This window comes from Anas platyrhynchos, chromosome 5 (genome assembly GCF_047663525.1).
Source record: "Anas platyrhynchos isolate ZD024472 breed Pekin duck chromosome 5, IASCAAS_PekinDuck_T2T, whole genome shotgun sequence".
Taxonomy (NCBI): domain Eukaryota; kingdom Metazoa; phylum Chordata; class Aves; order Anseriformes; family Anatidae; genus Anas; species Anas platyrhynchos.
Window position 1 is genome coordinate 45029599 of NC_092591.1, and position 14489 is coordinate 45044087.

Consider the following 14489-nt stretch of genomic DNA (forward strand, 5'->3'; position numbering starts at 1 on the left):
AGGGGGGTAGGAACAGGATAATTTTTAAGGTCCCTTCCAGCCCAAACCGTTCTATGATTATGTGGTAAGCCAAAAGTACTCTTTTGGTTTCACATCGAGTGGGAATTAGGATAGTTGATGATGAGGTGGGGGGTATATACTTCTTCATCAAACAGTTCTTGTGGTTAAAGCAGAGCCTGGGTAGGTACATAAGTGTGTACACAAAGTCTTAGACCGTGTATCAGTCCTCCACTGTGGACTCACCATCCTTGTAAGGCTCTCAGCTGCCAGTACCGATGAGTGAGATCCTAAGATTAGCCTCAAACCTTAGCTGTATTTTCCCAGTGGCAGTGCAGTGTGCTAATCGCTGAGCCATTGGGATAGCCCTGTAGGGCATTCTTCTAATAGTTTTTCTAGTTCTTCCACTGATGTCCTTATACATCTTTTATGATTTCGATAGTGATGCTACTTTCCCCAGGCACTTTCCTTCTATCTTACTCTCCACTTGCTTTTCTTTTGAATATAGGGGGGAGGGGGCTACCTTAATCTTGCCCTTCACTCACAGTGCAACCTTTCAGAAAAGACATTTCCCTCATCTGCTTTTCCAACCCTGAGTACATGTCAAGGAATTCTAAAGATGGAAAATATTTGAGCACTTCCTATTTAAGTTTAGATAGTCTTTTTCCTGCCTTCATGTTCTATTTAGAGTTTTTTTCTTATAAATGGATGCACAGCCAGTTCTTTTTGATTTAAAATTAAACTCCAAATATTTTCTTCAAATTGCACTCATTGCTTTTACAAAGGAATGAAAACAAAATGCTGCATGTGACATCATTTGAGGGAGAAAATTGTGTTATACTGTTCTAGGAAGAAACTATTTTTTTTAACTGCATCTCTTTTCTAATAAATTTCTGATAAATAGTAAAAAGAAATTCTTTCCTAACTATATATTTCTCTTGCATTATACATATATAAATTTCTTTGGGAATAACTTAAGCAATATAACTGAGATATGAGGTAGCTGATATATGTGAGGTATTAATATGAAAAATATTTTCACTACATGTATGTTATAAAACTATTGGAATATTAGAGGCCAAAAACGTATAGGTCAGTTATAGTTTCCTCATCCATGCTCTGCCTACATATATACGTGTGTGTGTATACATTTTATATATATATTTATTTTCCCCCTGTGGGTCCATCCTCCTTTGTTTTCTTCTCCTCTGTTATTTTCACTTCTCATCTTTGATTCACTATTATGCAAGGTCCTTTTGAGGAGCTTCTTTTGCTTCCCACTAAAGATACGTATTGGTAGCAGCAACTGAAGCAACAGTCAGTGGACACTTGTAGAGATGGCACGTTGTAAAATAATAAATCGAATATTTAATACTCAGACAGAAGATGTGGACTTTATCTACACTTAATGGGTGGGGAGGCTGATTACTCATTCATAGCTACGCCACTTGTGAATGATGAGGTCACCCCTATCTCAGGAAGATAAATGCCATATCCTGTTATGACATATTCCTTTTATATAAAATTAGTTCAATTTTCTCACTACTGAGGAATCGGTATAGCTGAAAAAAAAAAGTCACTTCAAGATAAAGGCATTTTTCTACTGTAATTCATTATATATCCTATTTTCATTTTATTTTATTTCTGTTCTGTTTTGTTCTATCTTATCCTGTTCTACGTATAGTATTTTACTCTCTACCTAAATGATATCTGACTAAAGTGAAGCAAAAATTAGATGATACAATGAAGCTTTGTAGCATTCTCTCTCATACCTGTCACAGGCTCCTTCCAACAGCAGATAATGAAAATTCAAAGTCAAACCATTTAAGTAAATGGAAATGAATTTCCAGAGAAGAGAGATTTTTTCACCTGTGAAAAAAAAGAACAGTAGTACACTGACAATGCGAATAAAGATATAATACATAATTGTGATAGATAGGTATATGTAAAGCATAAATATTAAATGTTGTTATATTACAGTCATGTGTTTTTAATTTTTATCTTTACTATGCTTTCACCTAAGAGAGGAAAATCTGGAGCATGTTGTATGAAATAGCAGTACTGTATCAGAACCTTTCTTCGCTCAATCAATACTAAAGTAACTTGCAGAATATCTTACAAGAGTGTATGGTATTTAAACAAAAAGTATGTCTTTCAGACACCAGTACATGTCAATAATCTGAGCAAGATGAGAAATAAATTCATTAAAAAATATAGGGCTTGATTCTCATCTCGTTCACACTAGTACACTGCAGTGAATTCATTTTACAACATAGCATTGTGGTATGTTGTAGCACTGGTGATATGTGTAACGAATTGGGCCAAAGCAATTTAATATGGCACAGAGAATAAGCTGTGTTTTGCTATCATGATTAATTTGGAGGAGGGAGATATGAGCAATCAAAATGGACTTTTCTTCAGATATGAAATATGTTTTATTTGGTATCTTTTTCAGGGCTATAAGAAAGAAGGAGCTTATGCATTCTACAGCCGTTTACTAACCTACCTTTTGAATCCTGCTTGTCTTACAGCATACAAAACTATTTGTCAGTAGTTCCACTGACTCAATGGGGCTACTTGTTGTTACAAAGACTGTCTTTTCAGTTACGTTAACACTTAAGATACTAATCAATAGTCATAAAATATCTTAAATAGCAAGAGAGTCTGATTTTGCTCACATGGATGAAAACTTATGACTTCTGGGACAAAGCTGAATCGAGTTTGGCTAAAATCAGGCTCTCTGTCCAGGCTGTCCCTTTGGTACATGAAAATGCAGAGTTGCCAATGTAGAGAAGAGAGTGACAGTCAATGGATGGGGACTTCGCCATGATTACATCCACTGTACTGCCTGGCCATACATTGACAGACAAAACTACTGTAATGGACTGATCATTTGGAAAATGGCTACTGCCCACATTTAAATTCCTTTCAGTGTTATTCCATAGCCAATTAGAGTGGTAGCCCAGCCTATATTCATGCCAGTCTTGTACTATATTGTAAGAAAAAGGAAAGGAGCAGCTCAGAAGTCTTTAATTATTCCTCCAGCCATTTATTGACCTGCTCTCTAAAGGCCATACATGGGCCGTCATCTGCATGCAAAATTTCTATTGACATCACTGGGAGGGCCACAGGCAGATGGAAGGTACTTTGTAAACCTTACAGTTTAAATATGTTGTAAGAGAAAAGCACAGAATTGGAGGTTATTTAAAAAAAAAAAAAAAAAAAAAAAGCAGCTTTATCTAATATTGTTCTTTAAACATGGAATTTGCATAACGTTTTTTCCTAGCAAGCAACATCCCCCCTTCTCTTCAAGCTACCTAACCTACACGTTTCTGTAAAGTCTTCATATTTAACACTCAAACAATTGATGTCCCTATAGTATAAACAGGATAGATAATGAATATAAGTGGGATAGAAAATTAATCCTACTTGCAAGGAAAGAGAGTCATAATTCACTTAGGCTTCTCAGCTCTTACGTTATGAGGTCTTCAGCTAACTCATGGGATCCATTCCACATCCCACAGATGCTCATTATGAATTCTTTTTATGTGCAACATGTGGGGACTAACCAGTTTCATATCTCCTGGTATTAGCTGCAATCCAAAGCATTTTGTATTAAAACAGAATGCAAACACAGATGCTATTTAATACAAAGGATTTGAATGCAGTCTCTGTTTTAACATAAAGTTGGTGTGTCTTAATTTGGTTTGGAACAGGAACGGAAAGAAAAGTCAAGATAAGGGGATCTCGTCAGATTAGGAGCCAAGCTGTGATTGCAAGTGGCACACGCTTGCACGGGAAAAGGGGTGACGACCAGGTGACAGGTTCGATTTACCGAAGCAAAGGTTGTAACGCCTTCGGGGCGGTGGGGCAGCCTGGGACGTGCTTTCCCCACCCCGGAGATGCTGCTGCAGCCGCCCGGGCACTACGCAGGCTCTGCCTCCTGTCCCACGCGGCTCCTGCGGGAGCCGCGGCTTCCCCGAAAGGCAGGCGGCGGCGCGGCTGCTGCCCGTGCAAGGTGCACCGGCTGCCGGCTCCCCCGGGCCCCTCGCCCCGCTGGCTGGGAGTCCGCTTCTCCCCCCGCTCCCACCCCGGCCAAGCTTTTAGCTCCGAGTCCGGCCCTCGGGAGCTCCGGGAGGTTCGGTGGGACCCTCCCACGGGAGGGGGTCCCCGTGTTCGCCCCCTCCTCTCTGCTGCCCCCCTTCCCCCGGGAAGGGGTCCTCGCCCCTGGCGGCGGGACGGGGCACGGAGCGCGGCCGCGGGTGGTGCCTTGAAGTGTGTGTGTGTGTGGGGAGCGAGTGCTCGGAGGAGGGGGAGAGGAGAAAAGGGGGGGGACAACGTTGGGGGGACGGACACAAACGCGGCCGGGCGCGATGCGGGGGGGCTGCGGGCAGCCCCCGGCGGTACAAAGGAGCGGGGGCGGCTGGGGACGAGCCGGCGGGCTCGGCGCTGTGAGCACGGGGCGTGAGAGGGGGTCGGGGGGGGGGTGTCGGGGGCGGATCTGCCGCGGGGTTTTGCGCAGCCCCCGGCGGTGTAATTGCTGTGTCGGAGCGGCAGCAGGGCTCGGCGCGGGCACGCACAGCGCACACCTTACAAGTTTGACTAGCAATAACATTGCTGCACACTAGGAGGGGAGGAGAGTCAGCTCCCTATAATAGGGCACAAACTCTGCCATTGCACAAAAGCGGCGCGTTTCCTCGCTGGTGAAAACCGTCCCTTCATAGAAAGAAAAGAAAGAAAGAAAGGAAGGGGGGGCTGGGAGCGGGGGGAGCAAAAGCAAGTTACCAAGAGCAAGAACTTGTGCTGCAACAATCCTCCGCTCTTCCTCCTCTCCTCAGGACTCTGGGAGCAGGGATATTCCTCCCCCTCCCCCCCGCGCAGTTGGCGCTAGCCCAGACTGTGGTCAGTCGCCTTTATTATTACTTCATTGAGACAGAGAAATCCTCTAAGACTCGCATTTTGGGTGGAGGGTGGGGGGTGGAGGGACGGGAAGGAGGAGGGAAAAAAGGCAACATTTGCTGCTCATCATTTTCACTGCACCGCTAAAGTAATTGCGCCCCCCTCTCTCCTCCCCGTCCCTCCTCAGCTTGGATTTTTCTCTTATATCTACAGCTTCAGTGGTATTAGACATACCTTTTTTTTTTTTCCTTTTTTTCTTTTTTTTTCTTTTTTTTTTTTTTTTTTTGTAGCTCCGATATTCCCCCTCCCCCCCCAAACCCTCGCGCGTTGCGTGCCTGCAATTCGGTGAAATCCCCCCCCCCTCACCCCAAGCCCCCCCAAACTCCTCTCGATCTCAGCCCGGCAGCTCACATCAAAGCGCCCTTCCTCACTCACAGTGGCCGCCACTCACTAATGGGATTGCAGCGTGCCTGGCTCTGCTGCTGCAGCCGCCGGAGGGAGAGTCGCCGCTGCTGCACCTCTTCGCCGACAGTCTCCGGGTGCTGAGCCGCGGGGATGATCAGGATCTTCCCGGATTTCAGCGTGCAGGTGACGGCGGCGGCCGGCGGGGCGGCCGGGGGGGTGCCGGCGGCGCCGGGTATGGGGCGAGCCGGCGCCGCGGCCAACGGCAACCCGCAAAACGTCCAGGGCATCACCTCCTACCAACAACGGTGAGCACCGAGGGGAGAGGGGTGTGCGGCTCTTCCCGAGGCTCCCTCACTTGCTTTTTCTTTGTGCTTTTGTGTTTCTTTGTTTCCCCCCCCCCCCCTCCCTTTATATATATTTTTAAAATCTCTCCTTGCTCTGTGATTGCTGGGGAGGGAGCTTGGTCGGAGGGGAGGGTTTTTTCTTTTCTTTCCCCCCCCCCCCTTTTTTTTTTTTTTAAATACAGCATCTTTTAAAATGCACTGAGAAGTAAACACAATCTCCTAGTTTTGTCTTGGATGAGCTGGAAAGCAACAATAGCGGAAAAAAAAAAAAAAAAGTGAGACCCCGGCAGCTTAGCTTGGCTGCTGCAAAGTTTGGGATCCCGTCCGCTCATCCTTTCTAAAGAGGAATTTCTCAATGTCAATGCCTTGTGCAAATCCCAGTGTGTGGCAGCCAGGGGGATAATTGATCAAGGTATGCTGATTGATAATTTGCTTTCAACCAAGAAAGAGAACAATTTTCACTTGGGGTTGCACACTTGCAATTCCACATTGTAGTTTAACAATATTATCATGTCACCTGTTACTACAGGGAAATATAGCACGAAATCCTAAGTATACTCAGCACTGTTATTTTTTTCATCCTAAATGCATTCTAATGCAAATGCAGGAAATTCACAGAGAGCGCCTTTAGGAAGCAAAGCGCAGAAAGTTGGCAGTAAGTCATAATGAAGTTTAAAGACCTTCCCCATTCCCCCTAACAATCCATCGATACTTGCTGATACTAACACGAAGCTTAATTAATGACCTGACATTTCTTTGTGCTTCTGCGAGGCAAAACTTGAAGTTTGGCTCTGGTAGGTTTCTCTATGATAAGCTTAGCACTGAAGCCGAATCCTTAAAAAAAAAAAAAAAAAAAAAAAAAGCTGTCAGACAACAGATAAATAAATGTTGTAGGCTGAAATCGGAACAAAACAGTTACATTTCTTTAAATGCAATAAAAATGTCACTGTCCCAACTATCTCGCTTTCCCACATAGCACTAAATTAAGTCCTGAGGAAAATACAATATAATCACAAGTATCCAAACTAAACATCTCTCTAATGTAAAAGCAAAACCATAGAAAGTTTTAACGTAATATTTCAAACAATTGGTTGAGGGGCCAGATTCAGATAATTTTGCTGCTCAGCAACTTTGAGTTGCCTCCTATAGTTTTGGAAAACACCAGCTCTATTTTCCATATGATTTCCATGATAGAAAACATTTGTTGGTAACTTTTGTAGGTTTTAATGAAGGAAAAAACAATAGGAAGCTGATACTCCTGAAATAATCCCTGATGATGCCCCAGCACTTTCTCAGCTGAGGACCATTCGAAACTAAGCACGAGTCTCGTTTTGCTCAAGCAAACACCCCAGTCTTTCGTATCTAAACCAACTTGACTGTGAGAGATATAAAGAATGGATTAAAGTTGATTTCTTTTCACGGTTTCGGTATGATTTTTGTCACTTATAAAATATTTAAATTACAATGGAAACTGACGGACACTTTAACGAGGAAGTACAGGCAGCAATCACAATAGTTTAGTCTGTGAAGTGGGGAAGTCAAGGGTCAGAAATGTCAGATTGGCTTTTAGACAAATGAAAGAGACCTCTGGAGACTTTAAGTTAAACACAAGTATATAGACAAGGCAGCATGCGAATTTTCAGTACCTTGCGTTTAATAGTTTGATTATGTCAGCCTGTAATCAGACAGAAGTTAGGAAAGCACCACTTCTCCCCAAACTCCCAACACCTCTAATCCAAATGTTGCTTAGCGGATACTCAAGCGCTCGGACTAGTAAGAACCGAGAGCAGCCTGGACGTCTTGCAAACTAACCTAACAAGAGGAAACATTTTTGCACTTCTTCCAAGTATTAACTGTATCTTATCGGCAGCACAGCGCTCTTTCCATTGAACGATTTTTAATTCGGGCTTTTTGTAAATGCTTAAAATACAGCAGCCGCCGCCACTTTCTTGAGCGGCTGCAAAAAAGCGAGGTGACACCTGTTAACTTTTTTTTTTTTCTTCTTCTTCTTTTTGGAGGCGAGGAGACCCTTGCCGGACAGAAACGGCATGTGGCACTTTGCAGGTGGCCCCTCTCGCCAGCTCTCTACCCGCACCCCCGAGGCGAGCCGCGGCCGCGGCTGCGCCCGCGCCGCTTCCCCCGGCGGCTGCGCACCTGCGCGGCGGAGGCTGCGTGGCCGTGGGGCGGGTGGCGGCGGGGGGCTTCCCCCTGTGCCCCCCCTCCCTCCTTCTCTCCTGGGGGGCTCCGCGCAGCGCCAGGAGCAGGGTTAGGGGGGGCCGGCCGCCTCCTGCGGGAGGAGACCCCCCCGGCCGCCGGCGCGCACCCAACTTCCAGGTGCTCCGGCAACTTTTGCCCCGCTTGCAGGCGCGTTCCCGTCCCCTCCTCCCCCTCAAGCTCCCCCTCCCCTTTATTCTCTCCCACCCCTCCCAGGCACTGTGGCAGAAAGGTTTGTCGCGGAGAAATGCTCCCGACGGGCCGGGCTGACCCGTCCCCCGGGCGGGTTTCCCCGGGAGCAGGATGAGGCCCGGCAGGCTGTCCTTCCAAGGCGGCGGCAGAACGAGCCGCGAAGTTACCTTGGAGATGGAAGCTTTCCGCGAAGGAGCGCTTTCTCCTTTAAAGCTCCTCGCGCCCGGCTTTTCCCGACGTCCTGGAGGAGACAATTAAGAGATAGCGGTTTCTTTCCCCTGCTCCTTTCTTTTGGGCTCAGTTTCATAACGTCCGGTGAAACGGCAGCAAGTCCTGCCCCCTTCCCCGGCCGAGCGGCTCCGCGCCCCCCAGCACACCCCCGATCCCGCCATGGGCGACCTCGGCCGCGGAGGGGACTCAGGGACTAGCAGGGGGTTGCTCGCGGCCGCTGCCGCCCGGCCCGGGGGCACCTCACCGCCCCCTCTCACGTCGGGGTGGGCACCGCCACCGCCCGGGCCCGCGGGAGCCCTCGGGGATGCCCCGGCCGTGGTCGGGGTGAGCCCGCCGGGTCTCCGCGCCCGCGGAGCTGCGCTGGGAGCACCCCCCCCCCGCCCTCCCGCCCGCCTCGGCCCCGCTTCCCCGCCGGAGCCCAGACTCCGGCGGAGGAAAGTGTGCGAAACTGCAACTGAGTGGCGTTGTTGCGCCGGCAGCGGAGCCTGCGTCCGCTACACGCAGAGTGGGAGCGGAGCCGGGGAAGCAAGCTGGAAAATGCCCAGAAATACTTTCCCGGCGGTCAAGCCCGGAGAGCCCTGACTCCCCTCCTTCCCTCCCCAGCCCCCGCCCCGCTCGCCCCGTGCCCCGGCGCCCCGCGGAGCCCGGCCGCGGCCGCGGGGGTGCGAGCGGCGGCGTGCGGGTGTGCGAGTGTCTGGGTGTGCGTGTGTGTGTGCGTGTGTGTGTGTGTGTGTGTGTGTGTGTGTGTGTGTGTGTGCCGCACCTGCCGGGCGATGCCAGCGGCCGGGCTGCCCGCCGGGGCTGCGTCGCGGCTCGCTCTTCCCGCCGCCGCCGCCGCCGGCCGCCGCTGCCTGCGCTGGGCATGTCTCTGGGGCCGGCGGGGCCCCGGCTCCCTCCGCTCCTCGGCTTATGGACGGCGGCAGCGGCTGCAGCAGCGCTAGCGAGCGAGCGAGCGAGCAACCTGCACCAGGACCGCGCGGAGGAGCGGGAGCCCGCGATGCTTTGGCCTCAGTACTTTTCCTTAGCCTGTCTGGCTAACCGGGGCCATCGCTGCCGCCGCTGCTGCTGCTAGACACACAACACACACCAACATCAGGAGGGGGAAAAGTAAGGGAGAGGAGGAAAAAAAAAAAAAAAAAAAAAAAGCAGGAAGATGGCGCCCACCAAGCCAAGCTTTCAGCAGGATCCTTCCAGGCGAGAACGGTAACACTTTCTCTTTATTGAACCTGCAGCAGCAGCAGCAGCCGCAGCAGCGCCGGGCCGCGCCGTGCCGCCGCCGCTGGGGCCGGGGCCGGGCTGGCTGCCATGCCGGGGTGGGGGGACCTGCCGCCGGCCCCCGCCGCTCGCCCCGCCGGGCACCGGGAGTTCCCCCCGGTGCGTACCGCCGGCCGCCGCGCACACGCGCCGACACACGGACGCACACGCACACAGACAGACACACGGACACAGGGCGAGCCGCGCGAGCAGCCCCGCTCCGGCAGTCGCACGGCGAGCGGGCGTGCGTGCGTGTGTGTGTGTGTGTGTGTGTGTGTGTGTCTGTGTCTGTGTGTGTGCGCGGAGCCGTGAGGCCCCCCCCGGAGCTCCCCCCTCTCGGCGGCGGCGGGGGGGGGGCGGCGGGGCGCCTCGCCAGGCCCGGCTCTCCGGGCGGCCCCGCCGGTGCGGTTCAAGTGCGGCTAGGCCGGAGCACGGGGGGGGGCTCGCCGCCGGCTGCCCCCCCCGGGCCCTCCCTTTGCCCGCCGCCGCCGCCGCCGGGCGGGTGCCGGCGCCCCCCGGGGCGGGCAGAGCCGGAGCCGGTGCGCGGGCGGGCGGGGGGCGGTGTGCGGGGCCCGGCGGGGGGGCGGGGGCCGGGAGCGGGGTGCGCTGCCCCCCACCCCTCCATGAGCTCCGGCCGTCCCCCCCCGGCCGCCCCCGGGCACTTTTGTTGGGGGGAAGACCGCGCGCTATTAATCTGCGGCGCCGCTGACACGAATTGCCCGTAGCGGATTTGTTGTAGTAAAGTGAATCTTTCTAGAAGTGCCTGGTAGGAAACGGGAGTACAAGTTCATGTGATGTTACTTTGTGGTTCTTACAAAAGTCCTCGCAGCTCCGGTGCTGCACCGCCAGGAGATGCGTGCCCACAACGAGAGCAGCCGGAGGGGGTCGGGTGGGCTTTCTATTTCTTATTTTTTTTATCCCCTCTTTCTTTTCCCCCTTCCTCACTAGAAGGGAACTGGAGGGTAAGGGGTGAGGAAGGTTCCTGGCTTGTCGTAAAAATGAAAATTAACATTTAGACAGCTTTTAAAAGTAGCTGGATCGTGTGTTGCTCAGTTTATACTTCACAGCACGAGTAAGCCTGAAAAATATTTAACCAAAAATAAAGTGTTGGGGACTGGGTTAATTTTAATCTTATTTTCAAACTTTATTATTATTATTAATATTATTATTTTAATTTCAGTATGATCAGCTTCCAAACCCCACAGATTTTGTCTAGATAGCTATGTTATTTTTCCCAAGGAAGCGGGCTGCCCAGTATCAGGAATACATACATCTCATATTTGCTACTGAAGTGTTAGCGCGGCGGTGTTGGCTGCATTAGTATTAACTGTTGCACTTTGACAAGGCTATATTGATATGTAGCCAAATTTGGAAATACATGTAATGGGAAAACAGTGCATTCTCGGCAGTCAATAACTTAGAGATTCTCATCTTCAACTATAAATATTTTTTTAAACCTCCCCGTTTCAGGGGCTGTAGGGGCATTTCTACTGTGCTAATAACACTTATAGCGGCAGGCTTTTCTGCTGTAGAGTTCTTTGTTGGGAAAACAATTTGTATCAGTAAGTCCCGTCCCCCCCCTCCAGCCCCCAACACACAATTCCGCTGTCTTCTTCCTGAGAAAAGCACTATATTAGTACTAAGTGTATTTGCCAGGATAGCTTCAGTAATCTCTCCAGCAGAAGCATATTTGTGTGCCATTTTGGGAATTTCTCTGAGATAGGAATCTTGAAGATAGAATTAATTTCTAGGGGAAACTTCATAGCCTGTGCATGAGTGCTTTCTTTATCACCTGTCTCCATTTGGCATTCGGAGAAGGTAAATCAAAGTGCGCGATTTGTTATTCTGCTCCACTTGAGAGCTGAACTAAATAACACTTGGTCTGAAATTCTGATTGAAGTTGTAGGAGGATATACTGTATTTAATTTAATGCCCTTTAATAGCATCTTCTTGTTCAGCTCTGATGCTGTCATTTTAAAGGTTGGATCGGAGTAGTTTTTCCCTGTAGGGAGTGGGAGGAGTAATAATTTCAGGGGAAAAAAAGTAGTCTAAATTCCTAGAACACTAATAGCCCCAAACTTGGCCTAGTGTCCGAGCGGTTGCCTTTTGCCCTTAGGGTTCACTTTCTTACCGTTCTTTATGATGCTCTGAACAGTTTAGGCATAAATATCGTACGTGTGAGTTGACGACATCTTTTGTACCAGAAATAATGTCAATCTACATGTTCTCTTAAAAAGTTTCTGTAAAGATACAACAATGCTTCAATACACAGGCCCTTGAGTTCTTTTCCTTTAAAATTCTGCAACGTGCTCCTGAAGTCTTCCGTGTAACTGTTTATTTTAGCTGTTTTGTACACATCCTTTCAGCTGTACGTGTCAAGCCACTTGAAACGCAGGCACATATAAGTTACTTAAGGGGTTTTGCAGGCTCTTTTCTTAGTTGCTACTTCAATAAACTAGTTCTCAAGATGAAGAATCCTGTGAGTGAACTTTGCATACGGTCTTTGTTTAGTATTCTTTTCGACAATATTTAGATAGATGGTGTTGTTTTCCAGCAAGAGGTTAATAATTACAAAACAAATATAAAAGGTGTTACTCTTTGGTGCAAGCAAGCACTTGAGTTGTTTTGAAACTTTTCCACCTGTTTAGATTTGTGAAAGAATGTTTGAGAAGTTGCACACATAATTTGATTTTCTTTTAAACTATGAGTGTTAGCAAATTTTACAGTTACAGTAGGAGTTTAGGGTTTTTCAATTGTGTGGATATATAACCAAGAAAATTAAATAGACAGAAGTGTCATGCATATGATATGCCAGCATTGATTTGTAAAGCATATCATAATATCAGAGTGCTATTGCTTTAAAGTGAAAGAGAAAAAAAAAAACACACCTTTATTTTGGCATTTCTTTCTAGAGCATGAGCTTAAACATAGCAGTGATAAATGATGATATGCATTGTCTAACACTTGCTTTTATATAAATAGCTCCAGAAGATTGCTTAAATGATAATCGAAAATATGAAATAGGGTGGCCTTCATATCACAAGGCCAAGGGTCTACAAATGGAAAAACTGAAATAATGAAATATTTCCAAGGCAACAGACTGTCAACAAGAACAGTAATGCATGGGCATATCATAGAGCTACCAGAGAGGATATTAGATCTTATAGCTCTAGAGCCAGGAGTTATAATGACCTTTATTAAATAGAGCCCTCCCACATTACAACAATCTTTCCTATTTCTGATTTATGGATTAGCAGTCATACTACTCTTCATAATTTGAAACATTCTCCCACCATATTTGATTTGCTGCATTTTTCTCCACTAGAATCATACATTATTTAGAGCTTACATGAGAGTATTGATCAACAAAAGTTATATTACATATTTTCAGTAACTAATGGGATTCCGAATAACAAGGTTTTGTCTGCAGCACTGTTTCTGCATTCTTTACAGCACAACTGCTTTTTTTTTTTTTTTTTCTTACAAGTTATATCTAGTTAGCTTGTTTTATTCCATTATAGGAATACTGTATTGTAATCATATGTTATTAATACCTTTTAAATAATTAGAGAGTTACAATAACAGATTAAACCAGCACCCAGAACTGTAGGTATTTTATAGAGAACATCAGGATATATTGTCAACATCCGTCTCCTTTTATTAATGTCTCACTGGAATTTCAGACTCTAACATATTGGCAGTTTCAAATCACGTTTGTTTGAAACTTGGCACACAAGTTGCCAGCCCAGATGGGAATTTTACTGCGAGAGTGATGTAAAACAGTTGTTGAAAAATTGACGTTTGAGGCATTAGGTTCGTCAGCATTCTTACTAAAAAGTACAAATGGTTTAAATAAGTATATTTTTCATAAAACTATATTTATAATGGTACCTTCTTTATTGGAAAATGTATTCTAAGATAAAAATTTCAAATAGTTGATACTGAACATGAAAATTAACTCATCATTTCATAAAGTATTGGGATTGATTCTGCTCTTATTGAGGTGAGTAGGATGAAGCCCTCTCACAAAAGTGGCAGGATTTTAATTTAGCATCAATTAAGTATTTTTTGTTGTTGTTAAGTTTAATGTTATGAGACATTTCCTGAAATCTCATCTCATGTGAGTGAACCTTACGTTCAATCAGTCTATCAGATTCATTTTATATTATTGTCAGTGGAAACTCTTGCAGGTGTAAAAGCACCTCATGTGAGATGAGATTTCAGCATTAGTTGCGTTATTTTAAAATGAATTAAGTGAGCTTGTTCTGTGGGGTGTCAGCCTGGTAATTTGTTTCTATATTTTAATTTCAAGGTACATAGCCATGACTTTTCATTTCCCCCCCAATCATTTGTTTTGTTTTGTTTTGTTTGTTTGTTTATGCTTAATGTTTGCCTTTTCGTTTTTGTTTTTGAAAGAAGCTGCCAAAGATTTATGGCCATAAGAGGAAATGTTTTGAAATTTTATTTCATAATAGCATTTTTTTCAATTTCTTTTTGTGTAATATTTACAAGCCTACTGCATGTAATTTTTAATATTCAAAGTCCCATTAGTGCGAATGAGGCGTGTGACTTTTTGTTTAATAGGACTTTGCATAGCAAGGATAATTTGTAATAACATTGCATTTTGCTGCATAAGATGTACCATAGTAAGAATAAAATGGTTGCTGCCGTGTCTTATATGACTAGAGCATTGTTCTGTGACTAGCTCGAGCAGTAGTTTTGCAACACACAAAGTCGTAGTCAATGAATAGCAGTGTTGTGCTATTGATTTGAACAGTAGTAAAAATATTCATTAATTTTGTATTCTATAGTAGACTATTACATGGGACAAAGAAGGTACAGTAAGGGTAGGATAGAATTTGTGTCTGTAATTGGCAGAACTGAACCCTGTCTTTGGGATAATATTGAGTTCAAGTTGTACCTTAATCTTTAAAACGTCCCAAATGAAATTAT

General features: G+C 46.5%; 2 protein-coding genes and 1 long non-coding RNA gene across 10 annotated transcripts in view; 1 reads left to right on the forward strand and 2 right to left on the reverse strand.

Moving 5' to 3' along the window:
- Window positions 1-4906, reverse strand: part of LOC113843816 (uncharacterized) — a 57251-nt gene extending 52345 nt beyond the window's left edge. The window contains exons 1-2 of the long non-coding RNA XR_011809761.1: window positions 4783-4906; window positions 1770-1866 (exon numbers count right to left, since the gene is read on the reverse strand). This is a non-coding gene — a long non-coding RNA (uncharacterized lncRNA). The remainder of the gene's footprint in view (window positions 1-1769; window positions 1867-4782) is intronic.
- Window positions 4337-14489, forward strand: part of NPAS3 (neuronal PAS domain protein 3) — a 613181-nt gene continuing 603028 nt past the window's right edge. The window contains exons 1-2 of one of the 8 annotated variants that reach the window (XM_038179119.2): window positions 4337-4899; window positions 5334-5606. In XM_038179119.2, coding sequence (XP_038035047.2) covers window positions 5452-5606 — 155 coding nt within the window. In that variant the 5' untranslated portion in view covers window positions 4337-4899; window positions 5334-5451. Of the gene's footprint in view, window positions 4900-4951; window positions 5045-5333; window positions 5607-8729; window positions 9486-14489 lie in introns of those variants that run through there. The other 7 variants (XM_038179121.2, XM_027458865.3, XM_072038932.1 and 4 more) reach the window with 7 other exon arrangements.
- On the reverse strand, window positions 6489-9375 carry LOC140002715 (uncharacterized). The gene is made up of 3 exons (XM_072039455.1): window positions 9370-9375; window positions 9046-9316; window positions 6489-8292 (listed from the first exon to the last, which is right to left on the reverse strand). Exons 1-3 carry the CDS (start codon window positions 9373-9375, stop codon window positions 7628-7630), a joined length of 942 nt encoding a protein of 313 aa, XP_071895556.1. The 3' UTR covers window positions 6489-7627.